A 17,367-nucleotide genomic window follows, 5' to 3' on the forward strand; every position below is an offset into this window, starting at 1 on the left:
TATATATATATATATATATATATATATATATATATATATATATATTGTGGGTTATATATTTTGGCTATACAGCATATTTTATTAGCTATAGATGCTATTTACACTAAGTGAAAATAACAGTATTTTTAGCGATATGCTATTTACACTAAGTGCAAATAGTGATACATTCTATTTACACTATGTAAAAATATGAATATTTTCTTTGCAAATAATAGTAGTTACATGCTGTTTATACTACTTAGTGCAAATAATATCTGCACCTCACTACAGTAGTACATTATAAAATAGTATGCAGTACTAAAGTATTGAGTGTAAATTATCGTTTTTATTAAAATTATTAAATGGATGCCTCTTTGGGACAATAAAGCCTGCCCTACACCAAACCTTAACCTTAACCGATAAATACCCGTGAGGCACGTTATTTTCCATTTTTCAATAATTTCCCTCATTTTTATAAAAAATAAATGTCTTTCCGATGTGATATGTGATGTGAAAAGGGAGAAGAACGAGTTTGGCAAAAGGCAGATTCGAAGTCGGGTTTATCCTGTCAAAACAAATATTGCTGCGTGGTTTACTACCTACGCCACTGGAGCTCCTGCATAACAAACGTCTTTTGATGTGTTGTCTTACCCTACCCTACCACACATCAGTGGGCAGAGTAAGTGTAGAAAGGCTCTGCTAACAAGGCGGGCTATTTGCACTTAGTGTAAATAGACACTCCAATATATTTTTTTTAAAGAACAGTCACAAATTCCAGGCAATATTAGCCAGAAAACCATAGAGAAACACACCTACCATGAGCTTTGCTAAACTATTTTCAGGGTGAATCCCATTTCTCTGTCTTACCCCTTCCCCTTCCCCTACCCCTTCGTCTTACCCCTAGCCCTTGTCCCTCGAAACCGAGTGGTAAGCGCTAGGGGTGAACACATACCCCTATGAAATGAGACACCACTTGGTTACGGTTACGTCATCATACACCGTCGCTAGCTGGCTGCTACGTCACCAGAGCCGGCAAGTGTTGACCACAAACTTTGGATCGTTTTACAAACTTGTTAAAACTGTAGACATGCATGGAGTCCATTCAAGGCTAGTCTGCGGGACTGTTGTGCAACTCAGCAATGTAACGTTAGTGTAGCAAACTAGCGATTTTTTTTAAACATTTCAATTAAGAACATGGTTGCAAATATATATGTACAGGACTGTCTAGAGCACAAAACAAGACTGTCGTAATTTTTAAATAAATTATTTAAGCCGAAAATACTTGAATACTTGATGATCTGGCCGCCATTGTTGCCGGTTGCGCAGTGTGTTCTGGGTACCCCTTGGTTTCAAGTAAGCTCCCCTTAAATTCCCCTTGGCCCTACCCCTCGATCAAAACGAGAATTGGGATAGCCCTTACTCTCACGTGAACGCGCAAAACTAAGGGGAAGGGCTAAGGGGAAGGGGTAAGACAGAGAAATGGGATTCACCCTCAGTTTATTAGGATTTGGGATGCACCAATCTTGCATAGGCCTATTATTTAGGACAGATTGTACTTGTACTGAAATGCTGCAACACACTAAACCATATATCATACCATATAGTGTTAAGGATATTTAATCTCTCATCTTTTATTTCCAAAAGAATGTTTCATTATTTAGGGCAAATTACAGCCTTGAAAAAATTGTCTCATTTGCCTGCTTGCATGAGCCAGTGGAAGATGAACCTCATCAGATTCATCTCAGGGAATGAATTCTGCAATAATATCAGTGACCAACTGGCGCCTACAGCTTATGTGCTTTGTGTATAAATCAACGCATTATTTTCCTCCCAATATTTGAATTAAAATAAATTATATTTTAATGTAAATTTAAAAAAAAAAATCTAACACAGTCCCTTATTATTTCTTCAAAGTTCCTTCTGCCTAACCTTCAACTATTCAAAAACATCCAGGTTCTCATTTCCCCATTTGCCAAGAGCAAGCAAATATGTTCCTTATCTGATGTCTCCAACCCTTTCATGTTCCCTCACTAGGTCCAGAATGATTGCCAAACCCAACTGTTCTTCAACAGATTTCTCTGCATCAAGATGCATCCAAGATCTATTGTGCAACACAACTGTTGTGTTGAACCTTAGTGAGGTGGAAATGGAAGAGTTTTGCCTCAACCAAGATGAATATTTAGAGAAATATCTGGGGCCTAGACGTTCCCCAATGTTTCTGCCTGTGTGCATCACCTACCTGCTCATCTTTTTGGTGGGAGCAGTGGGGAACATTCTTACGTGCATCGTTATTGCTCGCAACAAGGTCATGAGGACGCCCACCAACTTCTACCTGTTCAGTTTGGCGATTTCAGACCTGCTGGTGCTTCTTCTGGGAATGCCTTTGGAGCTCTACGAAATGTGGAGTAACTATCCATTTCTTTTCGGCAAAGGTGGCTGCTACTTCAAGACCTTCCTCTTTGAGACCGTTTGCTTCGCCTCCATCCTGAATGTAACAGCACTGAGCGTGGAGCGCTACATAGCTGTGGTCCATCCGCTCAGGGCCAAATACGTAGTTACGCGCACTCACGCCAAACGGGTAATCTTGAGCGTGTGGAGCGTGTCTATTTTGTGCGCCATTCCCAACACCAGCCTCCACGGCATTTTCACCCTCCCTCTTCCCAAAGGGAAAGGATTAGGTGCCATGTCTACCTCCGCCACCTGCATGCTGGTCAAGCCACGCTGGATGTACAACCTGATCATCCAAATCACCACTCTGCTGTTTTTCCTCCTGCCCATGTTGACCATCAGCGTGCTGTATTTGCTCATCGGCATGCAGCTAAAACGCGAAAAGATGTTGCAGGTCCTGGAGGCAAAAGCCAGTCTGGGACAAGACAGCTCCTCTAATGTGCGCAGTCAGCAGCAAAAAACACGTCGCCAGCAGGTCACTAAAATGTTGTGTAAGTAGGCCAGCTGGCCAATAACTGAATTCTCATGTATAACAGTGCCTTGGCTGTTTTAGATCATATTACCCCCCGCAAGCATATTCTTAACTTATGTGACCTGGTCCATCCCTTCGAGTCGTTTTGAAACACATCTTGAGTTTTATGCACTGAATAGACTGCAGACTCTGCATTTCAATGATATAACTGTTAGGTTTATACTCCAAACCATTGTTGACATATAGGAAGGTTGTCACAAAAAAACTGATTTTAACGATTTATTCGAACATATTAAATAACTACGTAAAAATATAATTATTTTTTTTTATAGTGCATATATACAATGTATGATTCTCACTGTATGAAGTCTTTTTTTCTAGCTAACTAAAGAGCAATAGGCATTGAATGAATTTTCTGAGGTAATGTAAGGTTTTTCACAAGCTGTTTTAATAAAGTCTTCCCGCGGCATAGAAAACCTTCCTTGAAGAACTCTTAGTCATATCCAATTTGGGCTGTTATTAACATTAAATTGGATGTATCAGCACTCAGCACCACTCTTTGAAGTGAGTGAATATTTATATTAGATTTCCCCTGATTTAATCAGTGAAAAGGCAAAACACACATTTCTGAGGCTTTACACAGTGAAATGCAGAATAATATTCAATAGGATAATGTTCAGAGAGCATGCTAGAAAAAAAAAATGAAATAACAGGAAGTTTGAATTAATATTTTGGGTAAACATTATTTAAGTCTAAATTGTATATGTAACACAGTATTTTCTCTTCAGTTGTACTAGTGGTCATGTTTGGCATCTGTTGGGCTCCGTTCCACACCGATCGACTCATGTGGAGTTTCATGGACCAGAAGAGCAGTGAGCACATGAAGATTTTCCAGATCTATGAATACGTCCATGTCATCTCTGGGGTCTTCTTCTATCTGAGCTCAGCAATTAATCCGATTCTCTACAACCTCATGTCCACCCGCTTCAGGGAGATGTTTAAAGAGGTGATGTGTCACCACAAATGGCATCCCGTCCCAAGAAAACGCTCTCTGAGCATGACAAGGGTTACTGTACGCAGCACCCTGAGTGATGTCCCACCCTGCAATGGCACTGTAACTACTGAAGGAGAAGATTATGATATAGACGAATGCCAGGAAAATAAGACCAGCTTCTCCTAAGAAATGAACTTGTCATTGATTGTCTGTGCTTGAAATTAACTCTGCAGCTTTATAAAAGATCCATGAATCCAAAACCATAAATTGTTGTATACAAACACTTGGGTAAAATACATGGCTTGGTGATTTTCTGAGATTAATCAAGCATAAAGAATCTGTGACTCTCCCATTGATCCCCAACTATAGCTCTTTCTTTGTTGGTTTATCAGCATATTTTCCAATGAGTGCATAACAAGTGATGCAGATCGGCTTGTTTTTACCCACTGGAAATTGTCTCATTATAAAACCATTCAGGTTTCTTGCACTGGCTGCCAGTATCTACTAAAATTCATTTCAAGACAACGTTCTTCACTTACAGCGCTGTCAAAGACCGAGCCCCAATTATATTCAATTTTGTATTACATGAAAAAGTACATTTAAAAATCTGTATTTCACAAATTGGTGTCATGACACTACAGCCATTTACATAAAATCCTGCATTAACACATGCTGTTTAAAAACACAGTCAAGAAATGAATTATGAATATAGCCTGACAGATTTAAGCAATAGGCTATTATATGAGTAAAAGTTCTGTAACCTATTTCTGAATAACGGTGATCGCATGTACAGTATCAAAGTTTTGCAGGTATTTTTGCTTGTGATATTGCTTAAAAACAGATTAATAAGCAAAAGTTAATGTTCAGCAACCTGTATTGGCAGCTGCTTGTCTTATACAAATAGTTCCAAACAAAGCAGCAGAACTGTTACACCTATACTGAATGCATATGTGTTTTTGAATTAAGCAGTTGAGTGAATAATTCAATGAATCATTCATAAATACAAAGTTCTGTCAAGAAACTCTAGATGGCACGAGTTGATTGTTTATAACTCAATCATAATTATTCAAACCGCACAGCTTATTGGTTACTTTTTGTATCAGCAGCCAATGAGCTTGCTGCTCAACATTCAGATACATGGCTAGTGCTTGCAGTAGCAGTTGCAGCGCACTTCGGAAACCCTCCACCTCCCTAGCTCCACCTGTGTAGGTCTGCTATGGGGTGATTTCAAGTATGGGGGGTTATTTCATGTATGTTATATGTGCAGCAGCAGTATTTCTTACATGCTCAAAGCAGCATGTTGTGGATGTATTGGCAGTAGCAAGTTTCAGTACTTGCTCTGCTGTCGCAGCAGCGTAGCAGATCTATTCTGCCAAGACACATGAACATTGTCATGTATGTTACCAAGCTTAACTCTTGTCATGATAAAAAACACTTATTTTGTTCCAGAATTAATCAGCGCTTTGAATGAATCAATTAAATTAATAACTGACTCAAAAGACCACCACCTACTGGTGCACAGTGAAAATCCCCATCTCTAATACACAGACAGTCAAAAACATTATATGTTGAAAGAGACAGTCTGTCTGTAAGCTGTGAATGCAATTAAGTGAACTGACTCTTAATTGGATAAGTGTTGTATAAAGCTTTATAGTGAAATCCGATAATAAAATATCTATAAAGTAAAAATTAGTTGAGCCTACTGATAGCGTTTTTTTCCACGTGATTTTCGGGTTATTTGAAATTGAAGTGTTTAGTGAATAGGTAGTGGCGCAACGTTTGTGAATTCTCTGAAGAGTATTACCTGTATTTTTGGCTCTGTGTGTAAGATGTATAAATAATTCATTTAGAGTATTTGCTGTGCAGCTGCATGACCTAAAATATGACATTTGACATTAGATACAGAGAACAATTTAAATTTTCTTACAGAAAGAAGAATGAGACAGAAGGCTAAGGGCATATACTGCAGACATGAACCATGCACACCTGACATAAAGCAAATGTCAATGCAAACCACAGATCCTTCTATATGGAAACATGTGCTACTGTTTTAATATGTATTGTGATTCGAAAGTGTCAAAAGTGGCCCTGTTTACTTTCTTAAAGCACATACCTGATCTTATTGCCCATGATTTATCAGTGCACATTATTGCCAAGAATGAAAATCACAACCAGCCATATAGAGACCATTTACACGATCCATTTCAAGTCAGTGTATAAAAAGAGTTACTATTCAACAATTACATAGGCTTACGTGGAATGTTCATAGACAATATACTAGAAAAGCTTTATTTTATGATGAAATATTTTATATTTAATGTTTAATGTCCAATAGTGTATTATATTTCAGACTGTGAAACTAAAGGTATCTCCTCTTGTGAAAAGCTTTGTAAATAAAATATATTTCTCTGCAAAACACAGTGGGATGTTTTCAAACCATTTGCTGATATCTACAGTAACACAAACACATCCATAATAACATAAATGTGCTGGCAGCTTCCTTCTTTATGAAATGTATAAAAGTAGCCTTGGTGAAAGTCCGGATATAAAGGGAAGATGGATGGATAATGACACAGTTCACTAAGGCAAGGTAAATAGAGTGTGGGAAGACAGATATAGGTTATTTTGTCCCTGAGAATATTTTTGAAGTGATGCTAAAAGCCGAAAAGAAATATCCTGTACTCCTACATGAATAATACTTGTGCTTCAGAAGGTTTATTCATAATTCTGGGTCACTTTAATCTTAGCGGAGGAGCTCTGATCAGACAGACTGATCAAAGCCTTTGATGCCATTTTTATTAAAAAATATATTATTTCCCATCAGAGATAGGCTAAAATCTTTATTTATGGAGGGTATGATGGGCAAACAAATCAGTTACCATGGTAAGATATCATACAACATCTCCTCAGCATGCTAAATCTATAGGAGAAATCATTTTGTTTTCCACACACTAATAAATGGGTAGCCGGGATTTATGTTCACCTGAATATGAATATGAATATGAAATTAAAATGAATATTTTTCAAATTAGCTTTAATGCACTTATCAAAATAACAAAAGCATCAAATCTCAAAAGTTTTTTGGTTTTATGGACAAAAATCAGTTAATGTATCATTTAACTAACAATCTAAGGAAGTTGAAATCAGGACTAAATACACTGTAAAAAGTGATAAGTTGACTTAACTTAAAAAAATTGAGGAAACCTGTTGCCTTAAAATTATTAAGTAAATAATATTTTTTTTTAAAAAGTTGAGTGAACTTGACAATTCACTTTACTTATTTTTTTTTTATTATCATTTACTTAAAAAAATTGAGGAAACCTGTTGCCTTAAAATTATTAAGTAAATAATATTTTTTTTTTTTAAAGTTGAGTGAACTTGACAATTCACTTTACTTATTTTTTTTTTTTATTATCATTTACTTAAAAAAATTGAGGAAACCTGTTGCCTTAAAATTTTTAAGTTAAGTCAACTTATAACTTTTTACAGTGTATGAATTTCTGCATAATTCATGTGAAAATGGGATGAGAATTGAACAAATAGTTGTAATTTGGCTCAGAGGAAGACAGAAATAATTTCTTTTTGGCATTTTTTTTCTGCAGATTAAATGATAATACAAGGCTTCTTCACCTTAATGATAGTTGTCGAAAGCAAAAATGCTAAGAGCAAATCATATTTTGAGAGAAAATCTGACGTGCTTGAGCAAAATATTTTCAAAATCAGCACCCCAAAATTAGTACTGGATTCCATTCATCAAACTATTTATTAACTATTAAAAATGTTCAATATCTAAACCAATTAAGAATCCTTCATTTAAACCTTCCTTAAACAAGGATCCATTTGCAAGAATTCTGGCCTTTTAGCATGTTTCTGATATCTGACCACTTAAGTGCAATTTTCAGTGTCCTCTCTGAGTGTTTGATCTGTTTTCATCTGTGGTTGTTATTTTCACACCCGTGGGCTTTCTATGCTAGTCCATCACTGTCAGTCCAGCGATCACACTGACTGCTATTCAGCAACACAGACAGCTGCAAAACAAAAGGCCAGTGACCGATGGGCAGGGAAAAGTACACCAGTCTCATCACAAAATTACATCTCATCAACAGAGACTGAAATGCAGAAATGACAGCCCAATTTTTAGGAAAAGAAGAAATGAGTTGCCTGAAAATGTAACCGCTGATTTTTCAGATTTGCATAGTAACGCAACACAATAATTATCCTTGCAGGGTCACAGGTCATTTAGAAATCTTCTGCAGTATGGTGTCGAATGTTTTTAAAGTAGGGTGAAAGTGGATAAATTGGCTCTTGTAAGTCACACAAACAATCAGTAGGGGGCCCCCTTACACATTTAACCATTATAATAGCGTTATTTTAATTAATGCGCCATTTATATCCATGCAAGTGCATGTTGAAGCTATTATAATATGTTGTTAGATGACAATATGTGACCCTGGAGCACAAAAGCAGTCATAAGTAGCGCAGGTACATTTGTAGCAATAGCCATTGTATGGGTCAAAATTATCGCCTTTTACGCCACAAATCATTTTAAGTAAAGATCATGTTCCATGAAGATATTTTGTGAATTTCCTACCATAAATGTATCAAAACTTAATTTTTGATTAGTAATATGCATTGCTAAGAACTTCATTTGGACAAATTTAAAGGCGATTTTTTTTTTTGCACCCTCGGATTCCAGATTTTCAAATAGTTGTATCTCAGCCAAATATTGTCCGATCCTAACAAACCATACATCAATGGAAAGCTTATTTATTCAGCTTGTTTATTAAAAAGTTATGACACTTATGAATGGTTTTGTGGTCCAGTGTCATATATTATTAATATTAAATAATATAATTCTAAATTTTTAGAATTTGCTTTAATAATATAACAAAACAATATCACGGTCAATCATATCAAATTTGTGAAAAGTGAAAATATTATTTTTAAAATGCTTGACCAACTAATACAGAACAGTGACAAAAATGTATGTATTTTATATAAATATTTATTAAGATGAAAATAACTGTGACAAAAGACGGTAATGTAGGAAAAATCATACAGCGAGGTATTCAGACAAACAAACATGGATGCGATTGATACTAAAACATAGTGATGGTATTAAATATCACATAAAATCTATTAGAAAATCAACTGCAAATGTTTGTTCCTCAGCACATCTCCTGTGTGTCTTCAGTAATAATACACACCAAACGCAGCAGCCACACAGAACAAGCTGTCCTGTTAGAAAAAAAGAACACAAAACGATCAAATACGCAGTGAAAATCACATTAATGTAAAAATAATTCTTCACTTACATTCATAAATATATCTTGAGCATAGCTGTCTGTATCTGCATCCCAGAAGCAGCGTGCAGCCATCCTGTGAAAACATATTCAGTGAAAAGTTATATCTTAAAAAATTATATAAATATAAAAAACAATTCTAATTAATATACATAAATTATTTTATTTTATTTTATAGAATAATTATAATCACCCAAACACGTAAAATACGTAAAAAATGAAATCCGAAAGGTGAGCCTTATATAACTAACAACACATTTTTTACACTGCAGATTTAGTTTTTTTTTGGTGGTGATGGCTCAAGATCTTGACAAGTCAGACCTTCAAATACAAACAACTCTGGGTTTCAGATGCCCTACAATATTGGTTTCACATCCTGAGCCCACAGAGAGTCAAGACTGTATCTTACTCAATGTGGGTGTCCTAGAAAGATCAGTAGAAACCTAGATACATGACAAACATCCCAAAGGTCACAGCTAGACATCTGAGGATGCGTCTTGCACGTGAAAATGCCTGTGGTCATGGGTCTACTGCACAAGCGCTAAGGGTCTGTTTGAAGCCATGCTCGTTTTACAATTCATTCATTTTCTTAAGAAGTATTGCGCTTACTTGACTCCTTCTCCACGCTGCTCTCCAACGACCACCTGCACGATGAGCTTGTATCTGTCAAAGCCCACGTCTGAAAATACAACAACCTGCTGTCACTCAAGTATCAATCAAAATCAAAGCTTAGCCAAAAGAAAAAAAAAGTTTCCATGTTCAATTGTATGTAAAACGATTTTTCTTAGTTTCAGACACTGACTGTTGAAATCCGGCAGTGGACTTTATTGTTGTTGTTGTTTTATTATTATTTCAACAATAATATAATAAAATAAAACTATAAGTCCTTACAGACTGAGATATACGTGTTATCATAATAATACATACTACAACAGAGAAACAAAAAGCAAGAACGCTTGCTCTTGAAAGATGGTTCAGTACCCAGTTTATTTGGACCAGCGGCTCCACTGAATTACAACCTGTAAGTATGATGAATAATAGATGCTTACATTTCCACCGAGCGCTCAAAATACAGAACTATGGCAATGGGCCTATCGTTTCCGACGCGCTGTCTGACCAATCAGAGCAGAGAAGGCTCACGGAAAGGAGGGGTTTAGAGAGACTTAGAACTGCTTCGAACTAATCGTTTGAGAATTGCTGGAAAACGAGGTGATATTAAACGCATATTTTGAGAAAACAAAAGCATTTTTTCACCTTGCATGCATGTAAACCTATAGTAGGAGACTCCCAAAACAATATTAAGAGCCTTAAAAATGGCATAATAGGGGCACTTTGTGTATTTTATTTAACGGCTAATTCAACCTTTTTACACCACAGACTGAACAAAATTAAGAATCGCTGCCTTGGTAATTGGCTTATCCAAATTGGTATTGGTATCTAATTGTGTGCTTAAATTTAACAGCTGACAACTATTCAACCGAATTCATTTGTGAGACAGTCTAACAGAAGGATGGCCAAAACCAGTGAACTATCAACTGATTTGAGAGGAAAGGTAGTCAAATTCTACAAGGAGGGGATTTCAATAGGAAATATAGCAAACAGATTAGATACGCCTAGAGGGACAGTCTTTTCCATTGTGAAGAAATTTACAGAGACTGGTGAGGTGAAGAATGTGCCTGGTAAAAGACAACACCCAGAGCAGACAGACTTATAAGACATTTAGCAAAAAAAAATTCTGCTAAAAGTCAAAAAGGCCACTGACACAGAGCTATGTGTTCAAACTAGGGGTGGGCGATATGACCAAAATCTTATATCACGATATGACTAATTTTATATCACGATAACGATATATATCACGATATAGTATTTTTTTTTCTTTTAAAAAGGTTTTTATATTAAAATATTTGATACCATAGAATTTTCATAATCCTTGTCACCAATGTCAATATCAAACTAATACAAGCCTAAAAATAGACAAAAAAAAAAAACTCAAGCTCACTGAAAATAAATAAACAGTCAGTGATGAAATAAGTATAAGAAACTAATTGCAAGCAATAGGACAAAAAACTACAATAAATAAGAAACGCTACATACATTGTGTAAATTAATTAGTCTTCACTGTGTTAATTATATCTAATTAACACGTATTATGTATAGATTCTCTCTCTCTCTCTCTCATATATATATATATATATATATATATATATATATATATATATATATATATATATATATATATAAAAACATTTTATTATTATTTCTTCTTATTAAAGTTACAAAAGTGATTTAGTCAAGAGCAGCGAGAGATTTTCTAGCAATGTGCTATGATTAATATGAATGGCAGTCATAACGAATATTGGACAGCTTCCCCTTTAAGACCAAAGTCCAGATCCAATACACTGTTACATATGCGTTTTCTCTTTCAGCTGTTTCCTCTCTCTTAAGACCAAAAGAGCTGTCTTTATGAGGATACTTGCCAAGACGGGGATTCTGACGCATATAAGTGTGTTTATGTTATGTTCAAAGCCAATAAAGCGGCAAAAAACTCTCACACAGAAACAGAGATGGCGCACGCATATAGCTCTGTTGTTTGTGTTTCAACGGCTTAAAATCGGTTGTTTTAAAACTGCAGTGCTTAAAAACGCGTGCCCATGCTACAGATGTAGTCCCTCATTTAGGAATGAGCTCGTCGTTTTGTTCTGGTCGTTCTCCACCTGGTTCTGTCTCCCCTTCACGCCCCGTGGTGGTGTGTGAAGATCTCAGTCGTCCAAATGATTAAAAAGTATTCCCGTAAACAATGTATTTTGCGACACCACGAAATAAACGATAGAACATAATATGAAAAGATAGACTTTTTATTTCGTCCATCCGATATATATCGTCATATCGCACAGCCCTAGTTCAAACCATTCGCAACAGGCTCAATGACAATGGGCAGCATGGGAAGATACCCTAGAAGAAACCCTTGATCAGCAGGAGAAATCAAATAAGACACCTCCAGTTTGCTAAAGAATATCAAGTCTGCAGAGTTTTGGAAATCAATCCTTTGGAACGATGAGAGTAAATTTAACATGTTTGGCAGTGATGGAAAAACTGAAGTGTGGCAAACCAAAGGACAAAACCCAGTGTCTTACTCCTACTGTAAAGCACGGTGGGGGTGTATGGCAGCTAGTGGAGTAGGTAAACTACATTTCATTGATGGAACTATGAACTCAAACGTATGTCAGATGCTGCCATCAGCCAGGAAGCTCATGGGCCGTCGTTACATCTTTCAGCATGAGAACAACCCCAAACAGACTGCAAAGAAGGTTGGTGATTTCTTTAAGCAGAAGAGGATTAAAGTATTAAACTGGCCACAACAAAGTCCAGATCTAAACCCGATTGAGCAACTCTGGGAGGTGATGGAACGTCGCTGCCTGGATGAAGTGCCAAAAAACCAACAGCGAGTCTGGGAAAATACTGAAGTTCAGGTTTGGTTCAGGTCATATTTTATTACCATTTTCTAAACTATAGTGAATAAACTGTGATAATGGGAGAAATGTTGAAGGTGTCTGAATAAATTTTGGTTTGACCGTATACACGGTAGGGGGTCAAACAAAATCATACTGTTTGAACTTATCAAATCATTTCATGGCTTTATAAATTCTCATAACTTTCAACACTTTCAAAACTTTGCATTTGTATCTAAAATATTTTCATATAAAGCATTCATAACAATGTCTACACTTGTGTTCTCTAAATGTATTCCAAATTTCACCATGTCTGAAGTAAGAGAGATGGAATACAGATAGATAGAACCATTTGGATAGATAGATAGATAGATAGATAGATAGATAGATAGATAGATAGATAGATAGATAGATAGATAGATAGATAGATAGATAGATACCAACCATTTAGATAGATAGATAGATAGATAGATAGATAGATAGATACCAACCATTTAGACAGATAGATAGATAGATAGATAGATAGATAGATAGATAGATAGATAGATAGATAGATAGATAGATAGATACCAACCATTTAGACAGATAGATAGATAGATAGATAGATACCAACCATTTAGACAGATAGATAGATAGATACCAACCATTTAGACAGACAGATAGATAGATAGATAGATAGATAGATACCAACCATTTAGACAGATAGATAGATACCAACCATTTAGACAGACAGACAGATAGATAGATAGATACCAACCATTTAGATAGATAGATAGATACCAACCATTTAGACAGACAGATAGCTAGATACCAACTATTTAGATAGATAGATAGATAGATAGATAGATAGATAGATAGATAGATAGATAGATAGATAGATAGATAGATAGATAGATAGATAGATACCAACCATTTAGACAGATAGATAGATGGCTGGATGGATGGATGGATAGATAGATACCAACCATTTAGACAGACAGACAGACAGATAGATAGATAGATAGATAGATAGATAGATAGATAGATAGATAGATAGATAGATAGATAGATAGATAGACAGACAGATAGACAGACAGATAGATAGATAGATACCAACCATTTAGACAGATAGATAGATGGATGGATGGATGGATGGATGGATGGATGGATGGATAGATAGATACCAACCATTTAGACAGACAGACAGACAGACAGACAGATAGATAGATAGATAGATAGATAGATAGATAGATAGATAGATAGATAGATACCAACCATTTAGACAGACAGATAGATAGATAGATAGATAGATAGATAGATAGATAGATAGATAGATAGATACCAACCATTTAGACAGACAGATAGATAGATAGATAGATAGATACAGTGAGGAAAATAAGTATTTGAACACCCTGCTATTTTGCAAGTTCTCCCACTTAGAAATCATGGAGGAGTCTGAAATTGTCATCGAGGTGCATGTCCACTGTGAGAGACATAATCTAAAAAAAATCCAGAAATCACAATGTATGATTTTTAACTATTTATTTGTATGATACAGCTGCAAATAAGTATTTGAACACCTGTCTATCAGCTAGAATTATGACCCTCAAAGACCTGTTAGTCTGCCTTTAAAATGTCCACCTCCACTCCATTTATTATCCTAAATTAGATGCACCTGTTTGAGGTCGTTAGCTGCATAAAGACACCTGTCCACCCCATACAATCCAACTACTAACATGGCCAAGACCAAAGAGCTGTCCAAAGACACTAGAGACAAAATTGTACACCTCCACAAGGCTGGAAAGGGCTACGGGAAATTGCCAAGCAGCTTGGTGAAAAAGGTCCACTGTTGGAGCAATCATTAGAAAATGGAAGAAGCTAAACATGACTGTCAATCTCCCTCGGACTGGGGCTCCATGCAAGATCTCACCTCGTGGGGTCTCAATGATCCTAAGAAAGGTGAGAAATCAGCCCAGAACTACACGGGAGGAGCTGGTCAATGACCTGAAAAGAGCTGGGACCACCGTTTCCAAGGTTACTGTTGGTAATACACTAAGACGTCATGGTTTGAAATCATGCATGGCACGGAAGGTTCCCCTGCTTAAACCAGCACATGTCCAGGCCCGACTTAAGTTTTCCAATGACCATTTGGATGATCCAGAGGAGTCATGGGAGAAAGTCATGTGGTCAGATGAGACCAAAATATAACTTTTGGTCATAATTCCACTAAACGTGTTTGGAGGAAGAAGAATGATGAGTACCATCCCAAGAACACCATCCCTACTGTGAAGCATGGGGTGGTAGCATCATGCTTTGGGGTGTTTTTCTGCACATGGGACAGGGCGACTGCACTGTATTAAGGAGAGGATGACCGGGGCCATGTATTGCCAGATTTTGGGGAACAACCTCCTTCCCTCAGTTAGAGCATTGAAGATGGGTCGAGGCTGGGTCTTCCAACATGACAATGACCAAGCACACAGCCAGGATAACCAAGGAGTGGCTCTGTAAGAAGCATATCAAGGTTCTGGCGTGGCCTAGCCAGTCTCCAGACCTAAACCCAATAGAGAATCTTTGGAGGGAGCTCAAAGCCAGAAACCTGACTGATCTAGAGAAGATCTGTGTGGAGGAGTGGGCCAAAATCCCTCCCGCAGTGTGTGCAAACCTGGTGAAAAACTACAGGAAACGTTTGACCTCTGTAATTGCAAACAAAGGCTACTGTACCAAATATTAACATTGATTTTCTCAGGTGTTCAAATACTTATTTGCAGCTGTATCATACAAATAAATAGTTAAAAAATCATACATTGCGATTTCTGGATTTTTTTTTTTTTTAGATTATGTCTCTCACAGTGGACATGCACCTACGATGACAATTTCAGACCCTCCATGATTTCTAAGTGGGAGAACTTGCAAAATAGCAGGGTGTTCAAATACTTATTTTCCTCACTGTAGATACCAACCATTTAGACAGACAGATAGATAGATAGATAGATAGATAGATAGATAGATAGATGCCAACCATATAGATAGATAGATAGATAGATAGATAGATAGATAGGTGAAAACCAGGATAATAGCAGGACAGTTTTTAACATTAACTAATATTTGGATGTTTTTCCAAAAACATTCCTAAAAAAGAAAGAAGGAAAGAAACTCAGGGGGAAAAACATCTTGTTAAAATTAGACATGTTATAGCAACACAATGAACCCAGTGAACAGTCCATCCATCACAGCCTCGTTTTCATTAACGAAAAATAATAATACGAATAACCGGAGTAGCGGCCCGTTTTAAACGCAGTTAAACGACTTTTTATGTTAACAGCTGTTTCGACCCTGAGAAAACAACATTTTACCCCCACATACGTTAGTCATCAAATAATTAACACCCCTGTCAGTCAGACACGGAGCAGTATCAGCGCCTCTCACCTTTCAGCTTGTTTTTAATCGAGTCTGCTAGAGATCTGGATAATGTGGGAACCTCCTCAGGATTGTACTGCACCCCGTACAGCTGCTCCCTCAGGATTTCTCTAATGCACTCTTTCGCCACTCCTGCCTTGAACCTACAGGGGAAAGTGGACGAGAAAAAGTTCAGCAGATGTTTACGTAAACACTTCTTCATAAACGCAGGTTAGAAGCACTCGAATCCAGCCTTAAGCTGAGCTAGCTGCTATTTTAGCCGGCTAAGTTCATCGTGAAACGTTTAAACAAGAAGGTCGTCTTACTTGTCTTTATAATTCGGTCTAATGAGGTACGTGTTCGCTCCCGCGTCCATGAATGAAACGCTTCAGACGTTTAACGTGTGCAACGGAACTTTCGCGTTACTGCTTTACCGTGGTTGTCATAGCAACTCGGTTTCATCCGGGGAACGCTCTAACGTCATGGCGTCATACGCACCGGCTGCGTTCACTTCAGACCACGAGCCGCCGAGTACTTGATTTCAGTTGACATTGTATACTTATGATACTTTGTGTATTATGGAAAAGTATTATTTGAAATGTCAGCTCTGTGTTGTATTGCATTAATAAAAAAAAACATTAAAGAAATTATAAATAAAATTAAAAATAAAATTAAAAATAAAAAAGACCACGAGCCGCCGATTTAAAGTTCATACATTCCCATTGCCTTAAGTCTGATTTCTAGAAATAGCCTAAATAAATTCATATTCAGTCTGGAGGACATAAATTAGTTATCAAGCAGTAAAACCAAACTGGCATAAAAAAATACTATAGTAATTTATAGTATAGTGTTTTTGAACCATACTATAGTAAAGTACTTGAATTAATTTGCTGTGGTAATTCTATAGATGCTGTGGTAATGTAACAACTAGTAATATAAACAAATTACTTTACCCAATACTGTACCAAGTTTTCTATTTTATACTACAATACAGTTTACTGTAGTAAAAACTAAAGTATACTACAGTATTTGTATATCGGTTCACTATAGTTACTACAGTATACTTATTTACAGGAGTAAATACTATAATAAATACTATACTATAATACACTTTACTATTGTATGGTTCAAAAACACTAAAGTATTTACTATAAATTACTATAGTATGTTTTCATGTGTTAGGGTGAGCTATATAGGCCCAATGAAGGTAGATTTTATCTGAAACGGTCAACTGTGATCTTAGAGCAAGGGAATTTACCCTAAATGTTAGGTTTGGGTAGGTTTTTTAATGTTTATTTTGTTTGAAGATGTTTTAAACGTTATAATTTCATGCCGTCGGTAAGCTGT

General features: G+C 36.5%; 2 protein-coding genes across 2 annotated transcripts; one reads left to right on the plus strand and one right to left on the minus strand.

Annotated features, from left to right (window-relative positions):
• The first annotated feature begins 2,020 nt into the window (after positions 1-2,020).
• Positions 2,021-4,112, plus strand: nmur1a (neuromedin U receptor 1a). The gene is made up of 2 exons (XM_058761201.1): positions 2,021-2,918; positions 3,688-4,112. Exons 1-2 carry the CDS (start codon positions 2,021-2,023, stop codon positions 4,077-4,079), a joined length of 1,290 nt encoding a protein of 429 aa, XP_058617184.1. The 3' UTR covers positions 4,080-4,112.
• A 4,786-nt stretch (positions 4,113-8,898) lies between these two features.
• dynlt2b (dynein light chain Tctex-type 2B) lies at positions 8,899-16,513 on the minus strand. Its single transcript, XM_058761043.1, has 5 exons — positions 16,347-16,513; positions 16,051-16,184; positions 9,806-9,875; positions 9,209-9,272; positions 8,899-9,131 (listed from the first exon to the last, which is right to left on the minus strand). The coding sequence occupies exons 1-5, from the start codon at positions 16,394-16,396 to the stop codon at positions 9,084-9,086; spliced, it is 366 nt and encodes a 121-aa protein (XP_058617026.1). The 5' UTR covers positions 16,397-16,513; the 3' UTR covers positions 8,899-9,083.
• Between the last annotated feature and the right edge of the window lie 854 nt (positions 16,514-17,367).

Source organism: Onychostoma macrolepis, chromosome 22, assembly GCF_012432095.1.
Source record: "Onychostoma macrolepis isolate SWU-2019 chromosome 22, ASM1243209v1, whole genome shotgun sequence".
NCBI classification, from domain to species: Eukaryota; Metazoa; Chordata; class Actinopteri; order Cypriniformes; family Cyprinidae; genus Onychostoma; species Onychostoma macrolepis.